Source organism: Equus quagga, chromosome 22 (genome assembly GCF_021613505.1).
Source record: "Equus quagga isolate Etosha38 chromosome 22, UCLA_HA_Equagga_1.0, whole genome shotgun sequence".
Taxonomy (NCBI): Eukaryota; Metazoa; Chordata; class Mammalia; order Perissodactyla; family Equidae; genus Equus; species Equus quagga.
Window position 1 is genome coordinate 4,657,231 of NC_060288.1, and position 16,853 is coordinate 4,674,083.

At 38.0% G+C, this 16,853-nt stretch overlaps 1 protein-coding gene across 1 annotated transcript in view; it reads left to right on the forward strand.

Moving 5' to 3' along the window:
- The window catches only part of ADAM32 (ADAM metallopeptidase domain 32), a 213,656-nt gene that overhangs the window by 112,249 nt on the left and 84,554 nt on the right, over nucleotides 1-16,853 (forward strand). Inside the window, exon 9 of the mRNA XM_046648808.1 lies at nucleotides 3,494-3,630. Within this exon, the coding sequence (XP_046504764.1) occupies nucleotides 3,494-3,630 (137 nt within the window). The remainder of the gene's footprint in view (nucleotides 1-3,493; nucleotides 3,631-16,853) is intronic.

Here is a 16,853-nt window from a genome sequence, read left to right on the forward strand (position 1 = left end):
TGTATTCTGCATGGTTGAGTCTGTTGTTGAAACTCTCTATTGAATTCTTCAGTTCAGTCATTGTATTTTTCAGCTCTAGGATATCTATTTGGGTTTTTTTGTTGGTGGTTTCTATTTATATGTTGAACTCATTTTGTTTATGCATTGTTTTCCAATTTCATTTAGTAGTTTGTGTTCTTATAGTTCACTAAACTTTAAGATTATTGTGTTATTTGTCTGACAGAAATAGATAGATCTCCATTTCTTTAGGGTTAGTTATTGCAGCTTTATTAGTTTCATTTGGTTGTGTTACATTGACCTGATATTTTTGTGATCCTTGATTCCTTACGTGGATATCTGTGAAATTGAGTAAGTGGTCTTCTTTTCCAGATTTTACAGGTTTGCTTTGGCAGAGATAGTTCTTCACCAGTCAGCTCAGTTTGGGTTTCTGGACATGTCCACTGATAATGCCCTCAGGCATGTAGGGCTTAGTATCAGTGCCTATTTTCGAGTGAGGCCACTGACCAAGCTCTGAAGTCAGGAGTGGGGTTGCCACTGGATGATAACAGTTGCACAGGACTGCTGGCTTCATTCTCTGTCCAACCAAGGCTGTAAGAATGCTCCATGGAGGGCTGGCCCCATGGCCGAGTGGTTAAGTTCACGCACTCCACTGCGGGCGGCCCAGTGTTTCGTTGGTTCAAATCCTGGGCGCAGACATGGCACTGCTCATCAAAACACACTAAGGCAGTGTCCCACATGCCACAACTAGAAGGACCCACAACAAAGAATATACAACTATTCTGGGAGGCTTTGGGAAGAAAAAGGAAAAACAATAAAATCTAAAAAAAAAAAGAATGCTCCATGGTTGCCTGCATTCACTGGTCAGGCTTCCTAGATTATCAGGATAGGGTACTTTACTCAGCAGCAGGTGGACTATGAATTAGCTTCTCTGTACTGTCTGGGCAACACAATGGGCCCCAAGGCCTGCATGGCTCATTGTTTTGGGGCCTGAATCAGGCAAGACTCTGCACTGAATTCCTTGGCCAGAAGGGGCTACTGGTTTTGCTCTGAAGATAGGGAAAGCCATGGGGTGTGCTCTTTGTTCAAGTGCCACTGTACGCAGATGGCTATGCAGCTTCTTGTGTACTCTGATTGGGTTCCCTGGTCAGGCTGGCTGAAGGCTATATTCAGCAATGGAAGGGGCTATGAATTAGTTTCCCTGCCCAGGTGGAGCAGGAGAAGCAGCTTGGATCGTTGTGGTCTCGACTCAAGCTGATCTGTACACCAAGTTCCCTGGCTGAACACGCTGCTGGCTCTGCTCTGTGGATGGTCAGCTCTGCCTGCCATACTCTTAGCTTCAGCATTGCTGGGCTATACAGCTTCCAAGTATTCCAGCCAGGCTTTCTGTTCAGGCAGGGCTGGGACCTATACTCAGATGTGGATGGGGCTAGGAATTATCTCCCCTTCCTGGGCAGAGTGGGAGGGCAGGCTCCAAGAAGACTCTCAGGTGTTTGTGGTTAAGGTTTTTGGTGGGCAGAGCTGGGAGCTATATTTAGCAATGGGTGGGCTATGAATTAGCTCCCTTGCCTAGGCAGAACTGACTAAAAGCCCATCAAAGCTCTTTGTGGTCTTGACTTAAGCTGACCCACACCTCAAGTTATATTGCCAAACAATGCCTCTGGCTTTGCTCTGGCAATCAGCTCTGCCTGCCTTATTCTCTGCTCATGCCTTGCTGGGTTATACAGATCCCAGTTGTTTCAGCCAGTCTTCTGTTCAGGTGGGGCCTTGGCATTGGGCAGGGCTATGACTCATTTCCCCTAGGGGTGTGGGACAGATCAGCCTCCCAGTTTTGGCAAGACTTTTTATTTGAGGACCTAAATCAGGCATGCATACACCCCATCAAGTGTTCTGGTCAGACTGCTGCACTATCTTGGCTCTGCAGATGACCAAAGCTGCTGATTAGGACTACAACTTGGGTATTGCATGTGGGAACCTGGTCTACTAAGATCGAAACACTAGTTGTTGCATGCCCTTCCACACTTCTCCATCACAATTGTATCACAGTTGTCAAGCCCCCCAGCATCCTCTGTGCTCCCCATGAGGCAAGACTGGATTGGGAACTCTCAAGAAGTGACTTACAATCCTGGGGAAGCTGTATGTTCACCCTGGGCTTTCTTTCCCCACTTGAACCATAGGCTCTAGGGAGACTTCTCAGTGTGGTGCTGTGCTAGCCTTGGTGAGGGGCAGTGCATTCAGTGCCTAGCTACTCCTCTTACCCTTCTGATGCTGTCTGTCTTGGTCTCTGTTGGTGCAGGGGGTGCTTCAGCCTCTCCTCTGTGCTCTAGGAGTTTCTCAGTGGTGTTTACTCCATGAATAATTTTTAGTTCTTCTTGTGAGGAGGAGTGAAGTTGAGAACAACGTATGTTGCCATTTTGGTGACATCACTCCTATTGCAATTTACTTCTTAATGCGGACCTGGAGGCAATGAGGGGTGGTGAGACAAATGTCTTGGGTATTGTCATCAAAAATGTTTTTTTAAATGTAGGAGTTCTCTCATTAGTTAGAGAGAAGCTTCCTCTGCTGGTGAAGGAAGTCCAGGGATATTTGTGCATGGCACAACAATTGTTCCCATCCCAAGTTTCAGATTCTAACTCCTTCCCTAACAAATCTGGTAGAATTGAGGATTAACTTGGTGCTGCAATCCTGCAGTCCTCATAATTAAGCCATGAGATTGATCATCAGCCGTGTCAGTCCAACAACTACAGAAGATGAGGAGTTACTACGGTGCTGTTACAGAGGATTTCTGATTGCCTATTTGCATCCTCAGGTGGTCATTCACAGCTTTCCATATATTTTTTTCATAACCTACATTCTCTACTCCTGTCATAGATGCCAGTTGACCCCAAAATCTTTATCATAGTTTGTCATTATAGTAATGAAGTGCCATGATCTTTCTCGCAACTTGGCCTCCATCTGTGCCTTATCCTATGTCAGATTTGGTAATAAACTGAGAAATCATGATATCATTGCATATTATGAATTATCGGTGCCCCATCCTGGCAGGAAGTAGGCGGCATAGTTAAACTGAATAATTTGGTTATGTAGCCACTTTGTGAGCTGGGAGGCAGTGTATCATTTGGACTGTCCTAAATGAATATGAGAGCTGTTGTAAGAAATTAGGTAAATTGAAGATTATGGTCCATGTAGCCAAAAATCTAATGTTAACACAAAAACAGCCCTTTTACATAGTTATGGAAGCTACTTAAGAATTATGTTAGACATTCAGTTGTTAAATCATGGCAAAGCTTGGCATAGATTCAGTATGCTTATACCAGCTTAATTTCATAAGAAGAGCTACAGCTTCTCATCTGTCCAAAGAACTATATTTCCCTATTCTTAAGTATTTGATAAAACAATAAAAATGTTCAGAGTTAGAAAACTATCTTTTTACAATGCTTCAGTGAATTGTCTTTCATTTTATTTATTTATTTTTTTATTTTTTTGTTAATGTTAGTATCCCAAGGAGATAACTTTGGAGGCATTTTCAGTTATTTTCACCCAGATGCTGGGAATCAGTCTTGGAATATCATATGATGACCCAAAGAAATGTCAGTGTTCAGGAGCTGTCTGTATAATGAATCCAGAAGCTATGTAAGTTTTTTAAAAATAAGATTTATTTCTTGGTTATGTTTATTTGTTTTATACATGTAAGCTGAAATAATTTAGTATTTACTTATGGGGCAAGATATCTATCAATGGATTAAGTACTAGAAATTGGAAACATGAAATTTTAAGTGTAAGAGGAATATGGCAGGAGGTATACCATTAAGAACAGTCAAGGCCAACAAATGATGTAAGCATCATGGTGGGATGAGTTACCTTTGTCTTTTCCCTCTAAGTTACATCTAAACTGTCATCTATTAATCAATGGAGGATTCCCTACACAACACAACAGGACACCTGAGAAATCCATGCAGCTATAAATCTGAAGGTGGGTGTACCGGACCCCCATAAATCAGTAGAACTAAGGGAGGGACTTCCCCATACCCAGTGGCAGTGATCCAGGATGCAAATCCTCACACAGTGGCCAGCATGACTGTGAGTGGAGGCAAGAACAGCTTGTCCTTGGTGCAAATGCTTTCAAAGTGGTGGCCAAGTCCATAAGAGTGCCCACCATGCTATAGTGGTACAGTGTGAATACTCCCCACCAGGGGTGGTGGCTCAGTCCCTGCAAAGGTGCACTGCCTGTGAAGTGCAGTGCTGGACCTTGCAAAGGGACCCCACCTGCCAAAGTGCAGCAGCCCGTGGAACCAACTTGCTGAGCACAGCACCTGGCCTGTATGAAGTTGCCATGCCTGCATAAGCATGACCTGCCTGACAAGCACAGCAGCCCTGCCTGCAAGATGGCAACCTGCTCACCTGTGAAACACAATGGCTGGCCCTTGTGAAGGCACTCTGCACATGTGAGTGTGACCTGATTGCTGAGTGCAGTGGCCGCAGCTGCTCAATGAGTTGCACCTCACCTGCACAAGTGCAACTCACTGAGCAGCTGCAGCCAGCTTGAACAACTGAAGAGCAGCCCAATCTGCACAACTAAGAGCAGATGGGGAAGAAACAGAAAATACAACCCCTGCCTCACCTTGCAGTGGTGGCAGGTGCAATCTGCAACCAGATACTACCACAAATGTGCCGGCAGAGGATCAATTCATCAAACACCATGAAGAACAATAGTAACACTGCAGAACAGAAGGAAAACAACAAGGCCCCAGAAACTAAACCTGAAGTCACCGGAAACTACAATCTAAATGACAGAGAATTCAAAATGTTGTCTTTAAGAAACTCAAGGAGTTACAAGCAAACACAGACAGTTCAGTGATCTCAGGAATAAAATTAGTGAACAGAAGGAATATTCGCCAGAGATTGAAGGCCTTAAAAAAAAATACAGAAATTCTGGATACAAAGAACACAATTAATGAGATAAAAATAATGTAGAATCCATAAAAACTAGAGCAGACCTTATAGAGCAGAGAGTAAGTGTCCTAGAAGATAGAAATCTAGAAATTCTTCAGGTGGAGGAGCAAAGAGAACTAAGATTTTAAAAAATGAAGTGTATGGTATAGACATACTTATATCAGACAAAGCAGACTTCAATATAAAAAGTATACTGAGAGACAAAGAGGAGCAGTCTATAGTGAGAAGAGGGACATTCCACAAGAGACTGTAAAACTTATTAATATGTATGCACCTAACACAGGAGCACCAAAGTATATAAAGCAACTATTAACAAACCTAAAGGAAGAAATTGACAGCAAGACAATAATGATACTTACACTTACATCAACGGACAGATCATCCAGATAGAAAGTCAACAAAGAAACAGTGGCCTTAAATGAAACACTAGACAAGATGGTGTTAATTGACACACACACACACACACACACACATATATATATATATATATACACATAGAACATTCCATCTAAAAACAAAAGACTACACATTCTTCTCCAGTGCCTGTGGAACATTCTCAAAATAGATGACATGTTGGAAAACAAGGCAAACAAACCTCGATAAATTTAAGAAAATTGAAATCGTGTTAAGAATCTTTTCCAGCCATAAGGCTGTGAAACTAGAAGTAAACTACACGAAAAAATCTGGGAAAGTCACAAATATGTGGAGATTAAACAACATGCTACTGAGCAACCATTGGATCAATGAAGAAATCAGAGAAATAAAATATCTGGATACACATAAAAATGAAAGCATAACATCCTAACTCTTAAGGGATGCAGCAAAGGTGATGCTGAGGGAAATTTACAGTAATACAGGCCTCCCTCAACAAACAAGGAAGATCTCAAATATTTATCTTAAATTACACCTAACAGTGTGAGAGGTAGACTCGTATACTTTATCTTAGAAGGGATTTGCAGAGGTTGGTAGTTGTTCCTTTTAATGGGAGGGAGATTGGATTCGGGGGATGTGGAATGAGACCGGGGCGTGTGTGTGTGTCTGTGTGTGGTTTGGGAAGTTTTGGATTGCTGTTTCTCTCATTTAGTCTATTCGGAGTCTGTTTATTCTTGATTCAGTTTTGGGAGGTTGTATGAGTCTAAAAATTTATCCGTTTCTTCTAGGTTATCCAATTTGTTGGCATATAGTTTTTCATAGTATTCTCTTATAATTCTTTATATTTCTTTGGTATCTGTTATCATTTCTCCTCTTTCATTTTTAGTTTTATTTGCATATTCTCTCATCTTTTCTTGGTGAGTTTGGCTAAGAGTTTGTCCATTTTTTTTGATCTTTCAAAGAACCAGCTCTTAGTTTCATTGATCCTTTCTATTGATTTTTAAGTCTCTATTTCATTTATTTCTTTTTTTATTGAGTTAATGATACGTTACAATCTTGTGACATTTCAGTTGTACATTATTGCTTGTCAGTCGTGTTGTAGGTGCACCACTTCACCCTTTGTGCCCACCCCTGACCCCCTCTTTCCCCTGGTACCCACTAATCTGTTCTCTTTGTCTACGTTTTTAAATTACTCATATGAGTGCAGTCATACAGAGATTGTCCTTCTATAACTGGCTTATTTCACATAACATAATTCCCTCAAGGTCCATCCACGTTGTTGCAAATGGGACGATTTTGTTCTGTGTTATGGCTGAGTAGTATTCCATTGCATATATATACCACATTGTCTTTAGCCAATCATCTGTTGATGGGCACTTAGGTTGCTTCCATGTCTTGGCTATTGTAAATAATGCTGCAATAAACATTGGGGTGCATAGGACTTTTGGAATTGCTGACTTCAAGCTCTTTGGGTAGATACCCAGTAGTGGGATAGCTGGGTCGTATGGTAATCCTATTTTTAATTTTTTGATAAATCTCCATACTGTTTTTCATAGGGGCTGTACCAGTTTTCATTCCCACCAGCATTGTATGAGGGTTCCTTTTTCCCCACAACCTCTCCAACATTTGTTACTATTAGTTTTAGATATTTTTGTAGTTCTAATGGGTGTAAGGAGATACCTTGTGTAGTTTTGATTTGCATTTTCCTGATGATCAGCGATGATGAACATCTTTTCATGTGCCTATTGGCCATCCATATATCTTCTTTGGAGAAATATCTGTTCATGTCTCAAACCTATTTTTTGATTGGGTTGTTTGATTTTTTGTTGTTGAGTTGTGAGAGTTCTTTATATATTATGGATGTTAAGCCTTTGTCAGACATATGACTTGCAAATATTTTTCCCAGTTAGTGGGTTGTTTTTTTGTTTCCATCCTGTTTTCATTTGACTTGAAGAAGCTCTTTAGTCTGATGAAGTCCCATTTGTTTATTCTTTCTATTGTTTCCCTTCTCTGAGAAGGCATGGTGTCCGAAAAGATCCTTTTAATGCTGATGTCAAAGAGTGTACTGCCTACGTTTTCTTCCAGAAGCCTTATGGTTTCAGATCTCACCTTTAGGTCTTTGATCCATTTTGAGTTTATTTTGGTGGATGGTGAAAACGAATGGTCAATTTTCATTCTTTCATATGTGGCTTTGCAGTTTTCCCAGCACCATTTCTTGAAAAGACTTTCTTTTCTCCATTGTATGCCCTCAGCTCCTTTGTCAAAGATAAGCTGTCCATAGATGTGTGGTTTCATTTCTGGGCTTTCAATTCTGTTCCATTGATCTGTGCACCTGTTTTTGTACCAGTACCATGCTGTTTTGATTACTGTAGCTTTGTAGTATGTTTTGAAGTCAGGGATTGTGATGCCTCCCGTTTTGTTCTTTTTTCTCAGGATTGCTTTAGCAATTCGGGTTCTTTTGTTGCCCCATATGAATTTTAGGATTCTTTGTTCTAATTCTGTAAAGAATGTCCTTGGGATTCTGATTGGGATGGCGTTGAATCTGTAGATTGCTTTAGGTAGAATGGATATTTTAACTATGTTTATTCTTCCAATCCATGTACATGGAATGTCTTTCCATTTCCTTATGTCGTCATCCAATTCTCTCAGAAAGGCCTTGTAGTTTTCATTATATAGGTCCTTCACTTCCTTAGTTAAATTTACCCCAAGGTATTTTATTCTTTTTGTTGCGATTGTGAATGGTATTGTATTATTGATTTCTTTTTCTGTTGGTTCATTACTGGAGTATAGAAATGCTACTGATTTATGCAAATTGATTTTATACCCTGCAACTTTGCTGTAGTTGTTGATTACTTCTAACACTTTTCCAATGGATTCTTTGAGGTTTTCTATATGTAAGATCATGCCGTCTGCAAACAGCGAGAGTTTCACTTTCTCCCTCCCTATTTGGATTCTTTTTATTCCTTTTTCTTGCCTGATTGCTCTGGCCAGGACCTCCAGTACTATGTTAAATAAGAGTGGTGATAGAGGGCATCCTTGTCTCCTTCCTGTTTTCAGGGGGATGGAGTTCAGTTTTTGCCCATTGAGTATGATGTTGCCTATGGGTTTGTCGTATATGGCCTTTATTATGTTGAGGTAGTTTCCTTCTATGCCCATTTTGTTCAGAGTTTTTATCATAAATGGCTGTTGTATCTTGTCAAATGCCTTCTCTGCATCTATTGAGATGATCATGTGGTTTTTATTTCTCAGTTTGTTGATGTGGTGTATCACGTTGATTGATTTGCGGATGTTGAACCATCCCTGTGTCTCTGGTATGAATTCCACATGATCCTGGTGTATGATTCTTTTCATGAATTGCTGAATTCTGGTTGCCAAGATTTTGTTTAGAATTTTTGCATCTATGTTCATCAGTGGTATTGGCCTGTAGTTCTCTTTTTTCTTGGTGTCCTTGTCAGGTTTTGTTATCAGCGTGATGTTGGCCTCATAGAATGTGTTAGGAAGTGTTCCATTTTCCCTAATTTTTTGGAATAGCTTGAAAAGGATAGGTATTAAATCCTCTCTGAAAGTTTGGTAGAATTCCCCAGGAAAGCCATCTGGTCCTGGGTTTTATTCTTTGGGATGGTTTTGATTGCTGTTTCAATCTCTTTCCTTGTGATTGGTCTTTTCAAATTATCTACCTCTTCTTGAGTGAGCTTTGGGAGATTGTAGGAGTCCAAGAATTTATCCATTTCCTCTAGGTTATCCATTCTGTTGGCATATAGTTTTTTGTAGTATTCTCTTATAATCTGTTCTATTTCTGCAGAGTCTGTTGTTATTTCTCCTCGCTCATTTCTGATTTTGTTTATTTGAGCTTTCTCCCTTTTCTTCTTTGTAAGTCTGGCTAGTGGTTTGTTGATTTTATTTATCTTCTCAAAAAACCAGCTCTTTGTCTCATTGATCCTTTCTACTGCCTTTTTCATTTCAATACTATTTATTTCTGCTCTGATATTTATTATTTCTCTCCTTCTGCTGACTTTCGGCTTCATTTGTCCTTTTTTCTCTAGTTCAGTTAGGTGTGCTTTAAGGTTGCTTATTTGGGATTTTTCTTGTTTGTTAAGATGTGCCTGTATTGCGATGAATTTTCCTCTTAATAGAGCTTTTGCTGTATCCCATATGAGTTGGTATGTCATGCTGTCATTTTCATTTGTTTCCAGGTATTTTTTTATTTCTTCTTTAATTTCTTCAATGATCCATTGCTTGTTCAGTAGTGTGTTGTTTAGTCTCCACGTCTTTGTGCCTTTCTCAGCTTTTTTCTTGTAATTAATTTCTAGCCTTATAGCACTATGATCTGATAAGATGCTTATTGTTATTTCAATTTTTTTAAATTTGTAGAGGCTTGCCTTGTTTCCCAACATATGGTCTATCCTAGAGAAGCTTCCATGTGCACTTGAGAACAATATGTATTCAGCTCTTTCAGGGTGGAGTGATCTATATATGTCCATTAAGTCCAATTGTTTAAGTTTTTCATTCAGCTGCACTATTTCCTTGTTGATTTTCTGTCTGGATGATCTGTCCATTGATGTGAGTGGGGTGTTGAGGTCCCCTACTATTATTGTGTTGTTTTTAACATCTTCCTTTAGGTCTGTTAATAGTTGCTTTATGAATCTTGGTGCTCCTGTGTTGGGTGCATAGATATTCATAAGTGTTATTTCTTCTTGATGAAGTGTCCCTTTGATCATTATATATTGTCCCTCTGTGTCTCTCTTTACCTGTCTTATTTTGAAATCCACTTGGTCTGATATGAGAATTGCAACACCTGCCTTTTTTCCTTGCTATTTGCTTGAAGTATTGTCCTCCACCCCTTCACTCTGAGCCTGTGTTTGTCCTTGGGGCTGAGGTCTGTTTCCTGGAGGCAACAAATTGTTGGACCATTTTCTTTAATCCATTTTGCCACTCTGTGTCTTTTTATTGGAGAGTTCAATCCGTTCACATTGAGGGTGATTATTGATGCATGTGGACTTAATGCTGTCAATCTGTCGTTCATTATCTTGTTTGCCTGTGTTTCTTTTCCTGTGTGCTTTAGACTACCCATTTAATACTGCAATTTCTTATTCTGGGTTTCTTAGATTTTTCTTTATCTATGGTTTGTGACTCTGTTCTGTACTTTATTTTAGTGTCTACCTTGAAGTTTGTATTTAGAATCTCATGTAGAATATAGTCTATTCTCTGGTGGTCTCTTACCTACTTGACCAATACTGATTTAGACCCTTTGCTCTTCCCCTCCTAAATAATTATTTTCATTTTTTTATTCCAACTCGTCTTATTAATTTGTAGTTAGAGTGCTAAGATCGTCCTTGTTTTGGTAGTTTCCTTACTTTTACCCTAATGCTATAGTTGAATATTTGCTCTCCTGTTCTGGTTCTATCCATCGGTTTCCCTAGTCTGTGGATTGTGTCCCCTTTCTCCCTTTTTTCTTTTTTCAAGTATGAGAGCCTTCTTGAGGATTTCTTGTAATGGAGGGCTTTTAGTTACAAATTCCATTAACTTTTGTTTGTCTGGAAAAGATTTAATTTCTCCCTCATATCTGAATGAAATTCTTGCTGGATAGAGTATTCTTGGCTGAAGGTTTTTATCCTTTAAAGCTTTGAATATATCACTCCATTCTCTCCTAGCTTGTAGGGTTTCTGTAGAGAAATCTGCTGACAGTCTGATATGGGCTCCTTTATAGGTTATTCTCTTTTTTTTCCTTACATCCCTGAGTATTCTCTCCTTATCATTCCTATTTGCCAACTTTACTACTTTGTGCCTTGCAGTAGGTCTTTTTACATTGACAAATCTAGGAGATCTAAAACCCTCTTCTACACACATTTCTCCGTTGATCCCTAGATTTGGGAAGTTCTCTTCAATAATTTCATTAAGCACACTTTCTGCTCCATTTTCCTTTTCCATATTCTCGGGAATTCCTATGATCCTTATGTTCTTACTCGTCATTGAATCCATTATCTCTCGGAGATTTTCCTCATTTTTTTTAATTCTTAGTTCTCTTTCTTCCTCTGTCTGGCACCATTCACCCTGTCTGTCCTCAATTATGCTAATTTTCTCCTCTATGTTTTCTACACGGGCATTTAGGGAATCCATATTCTGTTTTATCTGGTCCATTGTGTTTTTCATCTCAAGTAATTCTGTTTGATTCTTCTTTATGATTTCAATCTCTTTTGTGAAGTAACTCCAGAACTCGGCTTGTTTCTCTGTCTTTCTCTCTACCTCATTAAGTTTTTTTTATTATAGCTGCTCTGAATTCATTATCACTTAGTTTACCTAATTCCAAGTCCTCAGGACTTAATTCTGTGTTTTTATTGTTTTCTTTCTGGTCTGAGGCTTTTATAAATTGCTGGATGGTAGAGGAGCGGTTTTTTCTCATGGTGGTAGAATTCAGTTGCAGTTACAGCCTGTCGCCACTACATGGGGGTCGAGAGTGGCGTGTTAGCTCTCCACCTTGTGGCAAGATGGCTGCCCCCACTGGCTTTGCTGGGGGGGAGGGGCTGTTACTCACCCGCGCCGGTTTGGGTTCAGATCAGTTCTGTTCTCTGGTCTCCCAAGGCCCTTGATTTATAGGGTCCCCACGGACAGAAGTTTTCCCCCCATCAGCAGGTCTCCACTGAACCAGCGGCAGGAGTCCTGGATGATCCCCTGGTTGCATGGCCCCTCCCCCGCTCCTTCCCGACCCACGCCGCAGCGATCGCAGACTCTAGGGGAGGGAGCGATGTTCTCTCCTACCGTTCCAGCACCTCCCAGGCCATCTGCAAGGTTTATGATCTCTGCCTTCTTGGTATTGTAGGTCTCTAATGAGCTGGCATTATGTTTATTCTCTGAAATTCAGTTCTTCCAATCTTTTGTTGTATTTTGGAGGGGAGAGAATCCCAGGTCAGCTCACCCTGCCATTTTGCTCCACCCTTTTCATCAGTTTTTTTATTGTAGTTGATTTCTAGTTTCATACTATTGTGTTTGCAAAAGATGCTTTATATGATTTTCATCTTCTTGAATTTATGGAGGCTTGCCTTGATCCCATTTACAATCACAACAAAAAGAATAAAATATCTGGGAATAAATTTAACCAGGTAGGTGAAAGACCTCTACACTGAAAACTGTACGACATTATTGAAAGAAGTTTAGGAAGACATAAAGAAATTGAAAGATATACCATGCTCATGGTTGGAAGAATAAACAAAGTTAAAATGTCCATATTACTTAAAGCAATCTACAGATTCAATGCAATCACAATCAGAATGCCAGTGACATTCTTCACAGAAATAGAACAAAAATTCCTAAAATTTATATGGAACAACAAAAGACTCTGGATAGCCAAAGGAATCCTGAGAAAAAAGAAGATAGCTGGAGGTATCATAATCTCTGACTTAAGAATATACCACAAAACTATAATAATCAAAACAACATGAGACTGTCACAAAATAGAGACAAGTGGAACAGAATCAAGGGCCCAGAAATAAAACCACACATCTGTGGTGAGCTAATATTTGACAAAGGAGTCAATAACATACAATGGGAAATGGAAAGTCTCTTCAATAATAGATTTTTGGAAAACTGGACAGCCACGTGCAAAAGAATGAAAGTAGACCATTATCTTAGAACATAAAAATTAACTCAAATTGGATTAAAGATTTGAATGTAAGACCTGAAATCATAAAACTCCTAGAAGAAAATGCAGACAATATGCTTTTTGACATTGGTGTTAGCAATATCTTTTCAAATACCATGTCTACTCAGGCAAGGGAAACAAAAGAAAAAAATAAACACATGAGACTACATCAGACTAAAAAGCTTCCACAGGCAAAGGAAACTGTGAACAAAATGAAAAGACAACCCACCAACTGGAAGAAAATATTTGCAAATCATATATATAACACAATGTTGATTCCCAAAATATATACAGAAAAAACAACTCAACAATAAAGAAAAAAACGACCTGATGAAAAAATGAGTAAAGGATATGAACAGACATTTTTCCAAAGAAGATATAATGATGGCCAATAGGCACATGAAAAGATGTTCAACATCTCTAATTATTAGGGAAATACAAATCAAATCTACAATGTGATATCATCAACTTACACCCATCAGAATGGCTATAACTAAGAACACAAAAAGATAACAAATGTTGGAGAGGATGTGGAGAAAAGGGAACTCTCATACATTGCTGTTGGAAATGCAAACTGGTGCAGTCACTATGGAAAACAGTATGGAGATTTCTCAAATAAATAAAATATGAATACCATATCATCCAGCCATCCCACTACTAAGTATTTATCCAAATAACATTAAATCAACAATTCAAAGAGATGTATGCATCCCCATGTTCTTGCAGCATTATTCACAATAGCCAAGATATGCAAGCAACCCAAGTGCCCATCAATGGATGAATGGATAAAGAAGATGGGGTATATACATATACAATGGAATACTACTTAGCCATAAAAAAGATACAGTCATGCCATTTGCAACAACGTGGATGGACCTTGAAGGTATTATGCTGAGCGAAATAAACCAGAAAGAGAAAGCCAAACACCATGTGATTTCACTCATATGTGGAAGATAAATAAACAAATGGACAAAGAGAACAGTTAGTGGTTATCAGAGGGGAGGGGGTTGCAGGGGAGAATAAAAGGGGTTAAAGGGCATATATGTATGGTGATGGATAAAAACTAGACTACTGATGGTGGGCACGATGCAGTCTATATACAAACTGATATATAATAATGTACACCTGAAAATTCACAATGTTATAAGCCAATATGTCCTCAATAAAATAATTTAAAAAAACGTGGATGTTACATGATGGGTTTTCCTGTTTTGAAAGAAGGATATAGTGACTTTGGAAGATGGAGTTTGGAGTTAAGAGAGATCAGCAGGAGGCTATTGAGTCCAAGTAAGAGATCAGGAAGACCTAATTTAAGTAACTTACAATGATTCAGATAGCATTGGTTTTTACAAATGTAAACTATTTATTTAATATTTTGAATATTTGTTTAGTTCATTTCCTGATTACATGCCAGTTATGTGTTTTATAGGAGATAAGTCATCTTATGATGCTATTTTGAAAAAAATTAATTTACTTCTAAAAAAAATGAAGAAAGAACAGTCAATGCTAAAAAGTCCACTATGCAAGATATATTACCAAAGGAATTCTCCTTAGGCTGTGTATTTTATGAAACCACTTAGTAAGGATCTTTAAAAATATATCAATAGGCCAAAACAAGTGACCTTTGTTTTTAGACAGAATTTTTGGTTTTGCTTTTAGAGTAGTTTAATATTGTAGAAAAACTATCATCCAAAGAATAAGAAGTCCTACTTGGAGAGTCATATCAAATATGCATTTGTGTGACTTTGGAGAAATTACTCCACCTTGCTTGGATTTATTTTTTTCATCTTTAATATGAGAATGATGGTCAATTCTCTTATTTCACAGAGTGATGTAAGAATGAAATGTAAAAACAAAATGGGAAAGTATTTGCTAAACTATAAAATCCCATAAATATGTGATAGATTAATTACAGTGATTTCTAAGTTTGTCAATGTACCCCAAATCGTATATATGAGACAAGGGCTACAGCACATGTCCTTAATATTCTATGCTTTTTTTATTTGTGAAAACAGCCTGTGCTAAGTATGACCTATTGATAACTGAAGAAAAATCAAAAGCTACAAGTGAAAATAAGCCATTAATTTTTGAAACCATGCTCTTTCTATAGTTACTCTTAAGCACTGCCCAAGAGTTAACTCTTAGATTTTAGGAGTAGCTCAAACTCAAACACATATATTTATATATACTATACATATTATATTATTAATTAGTTCTAAATGGATTGTATAAAAACAATATTTTATACATGTGCAAAGTTTTATATAATTTTTATTAAATTTAATGTATAATAAATTAAATATCTATTATAATATTATGTTTATTAAATACAATATATAATTTATATAGCTATATAGGCAAAATGAGTATTACTATTTTGGACCTGTTGTTCATTTGGCCAAGTATTCTCGAGTATGCTATGACATTATGTGTAGGTCACCCAAAGTCTAGTATTAATGATAGTAAGAATAACAAATATTTATGTTGCGCTTACTATGTGCTAGAGATGATCCCAAAAATTAACATATATTAACTCATTTGATTCTCACAACACCTGTATAGGGCAGATCTTATTATTCGCACTTTTACAGATGAGAAACTGAGTTATGAAAAGGATTATTTATCCATGGTCAGATAGCTAGTTTGTAGCAGACCCGAGTTTTGAACCCAGGCATTCTGGTTTTAGAATGTGTGATAATAAACTTTTAGATTTGTATGGTGCTTTATAATATTTAAAATGCTTTCATACATGTTCTCCAATTCCTTAGAAAACTCTTGTGATGTGTTTAGGGCAAGTGTTATCTTAATTTTTACAAAATCTAACAATTCCATATATATATACATATATATATATATATCTTTTGCATTTCCACAGTACATCTCATACATTATTTTTATGTAATTTTCAATGAAGGAATGAGAATAAGTAAGGAAAATATTATTATCTTCATTTAATGGTTTTTATTTTTAAAAAGTCCCTGGAGCACAGATAGCCTAAATGACTCTACATTGGATATACAGTTACTTAGTGGCCAAACTTCAGCTGATGTCAGTAATATAACCAATGATTTGGGTGCACTTACCATAAGCCAGAGAATTAAATTAGGCACTTTAATAATATTTAATCCTCACAAGAATCCTATGAAGAATCCTATGAATCCTATGCACTCATGGGTATTGCCTCTATTTTGAAGATGTGAAAACTGAGACTTAGAGAGTTTGATGACTTTGCCTAAAGCCTCAAGTCACAGGGTCGGTACAAGTCAACAGGTCTATCTAACTAGAGTTTTGTTATTTTCTCTATTGCATACTGAATTCATATAGAAGACAGTTAATATATTGAAATTAACTTAAGCAAAGTAGCAAGAGGACATTAGTATGTATTTGTACAAACTTCATTCTTACACTTCAGTGGTCCTTCTAGTACAGTCATATGTTGCTTATCAATGGGGATACATTCTGGGAAAAGGGTCACTAGGCGATTTAGTCGTTGTGTGAACATCATAGAGTATACTTACACAAATCTAGATGATATAGCCTACTATACACTTAGGCTATATGATACTAATTTTAAGGGACCCCTGTTGGTCCATCATGGACCAAAGTGTGGGTATGCAGCACATGCTTGTATATTATTTTGATGATTTAATTTATATCTCCTTTGTGAAAATGGGTAGTTCTTGTCTTAAACCCTCACTTTCAAGACAGTCTGTGCACACAAACGAGTTCAGAAGTGGAGAGAGGAAAGAGGCATACAAAATGACAATCGTTAAGAATGTAGGGACCTAGGGAAAACTCAGGGTCAAGGTTTGCTCACCTATCTGGTTTCATCATTTGACAAAAAGGCAAAAACATTTAGAAGGAGCATGGAGTTATCAGTTTAAAGAAATTGAAT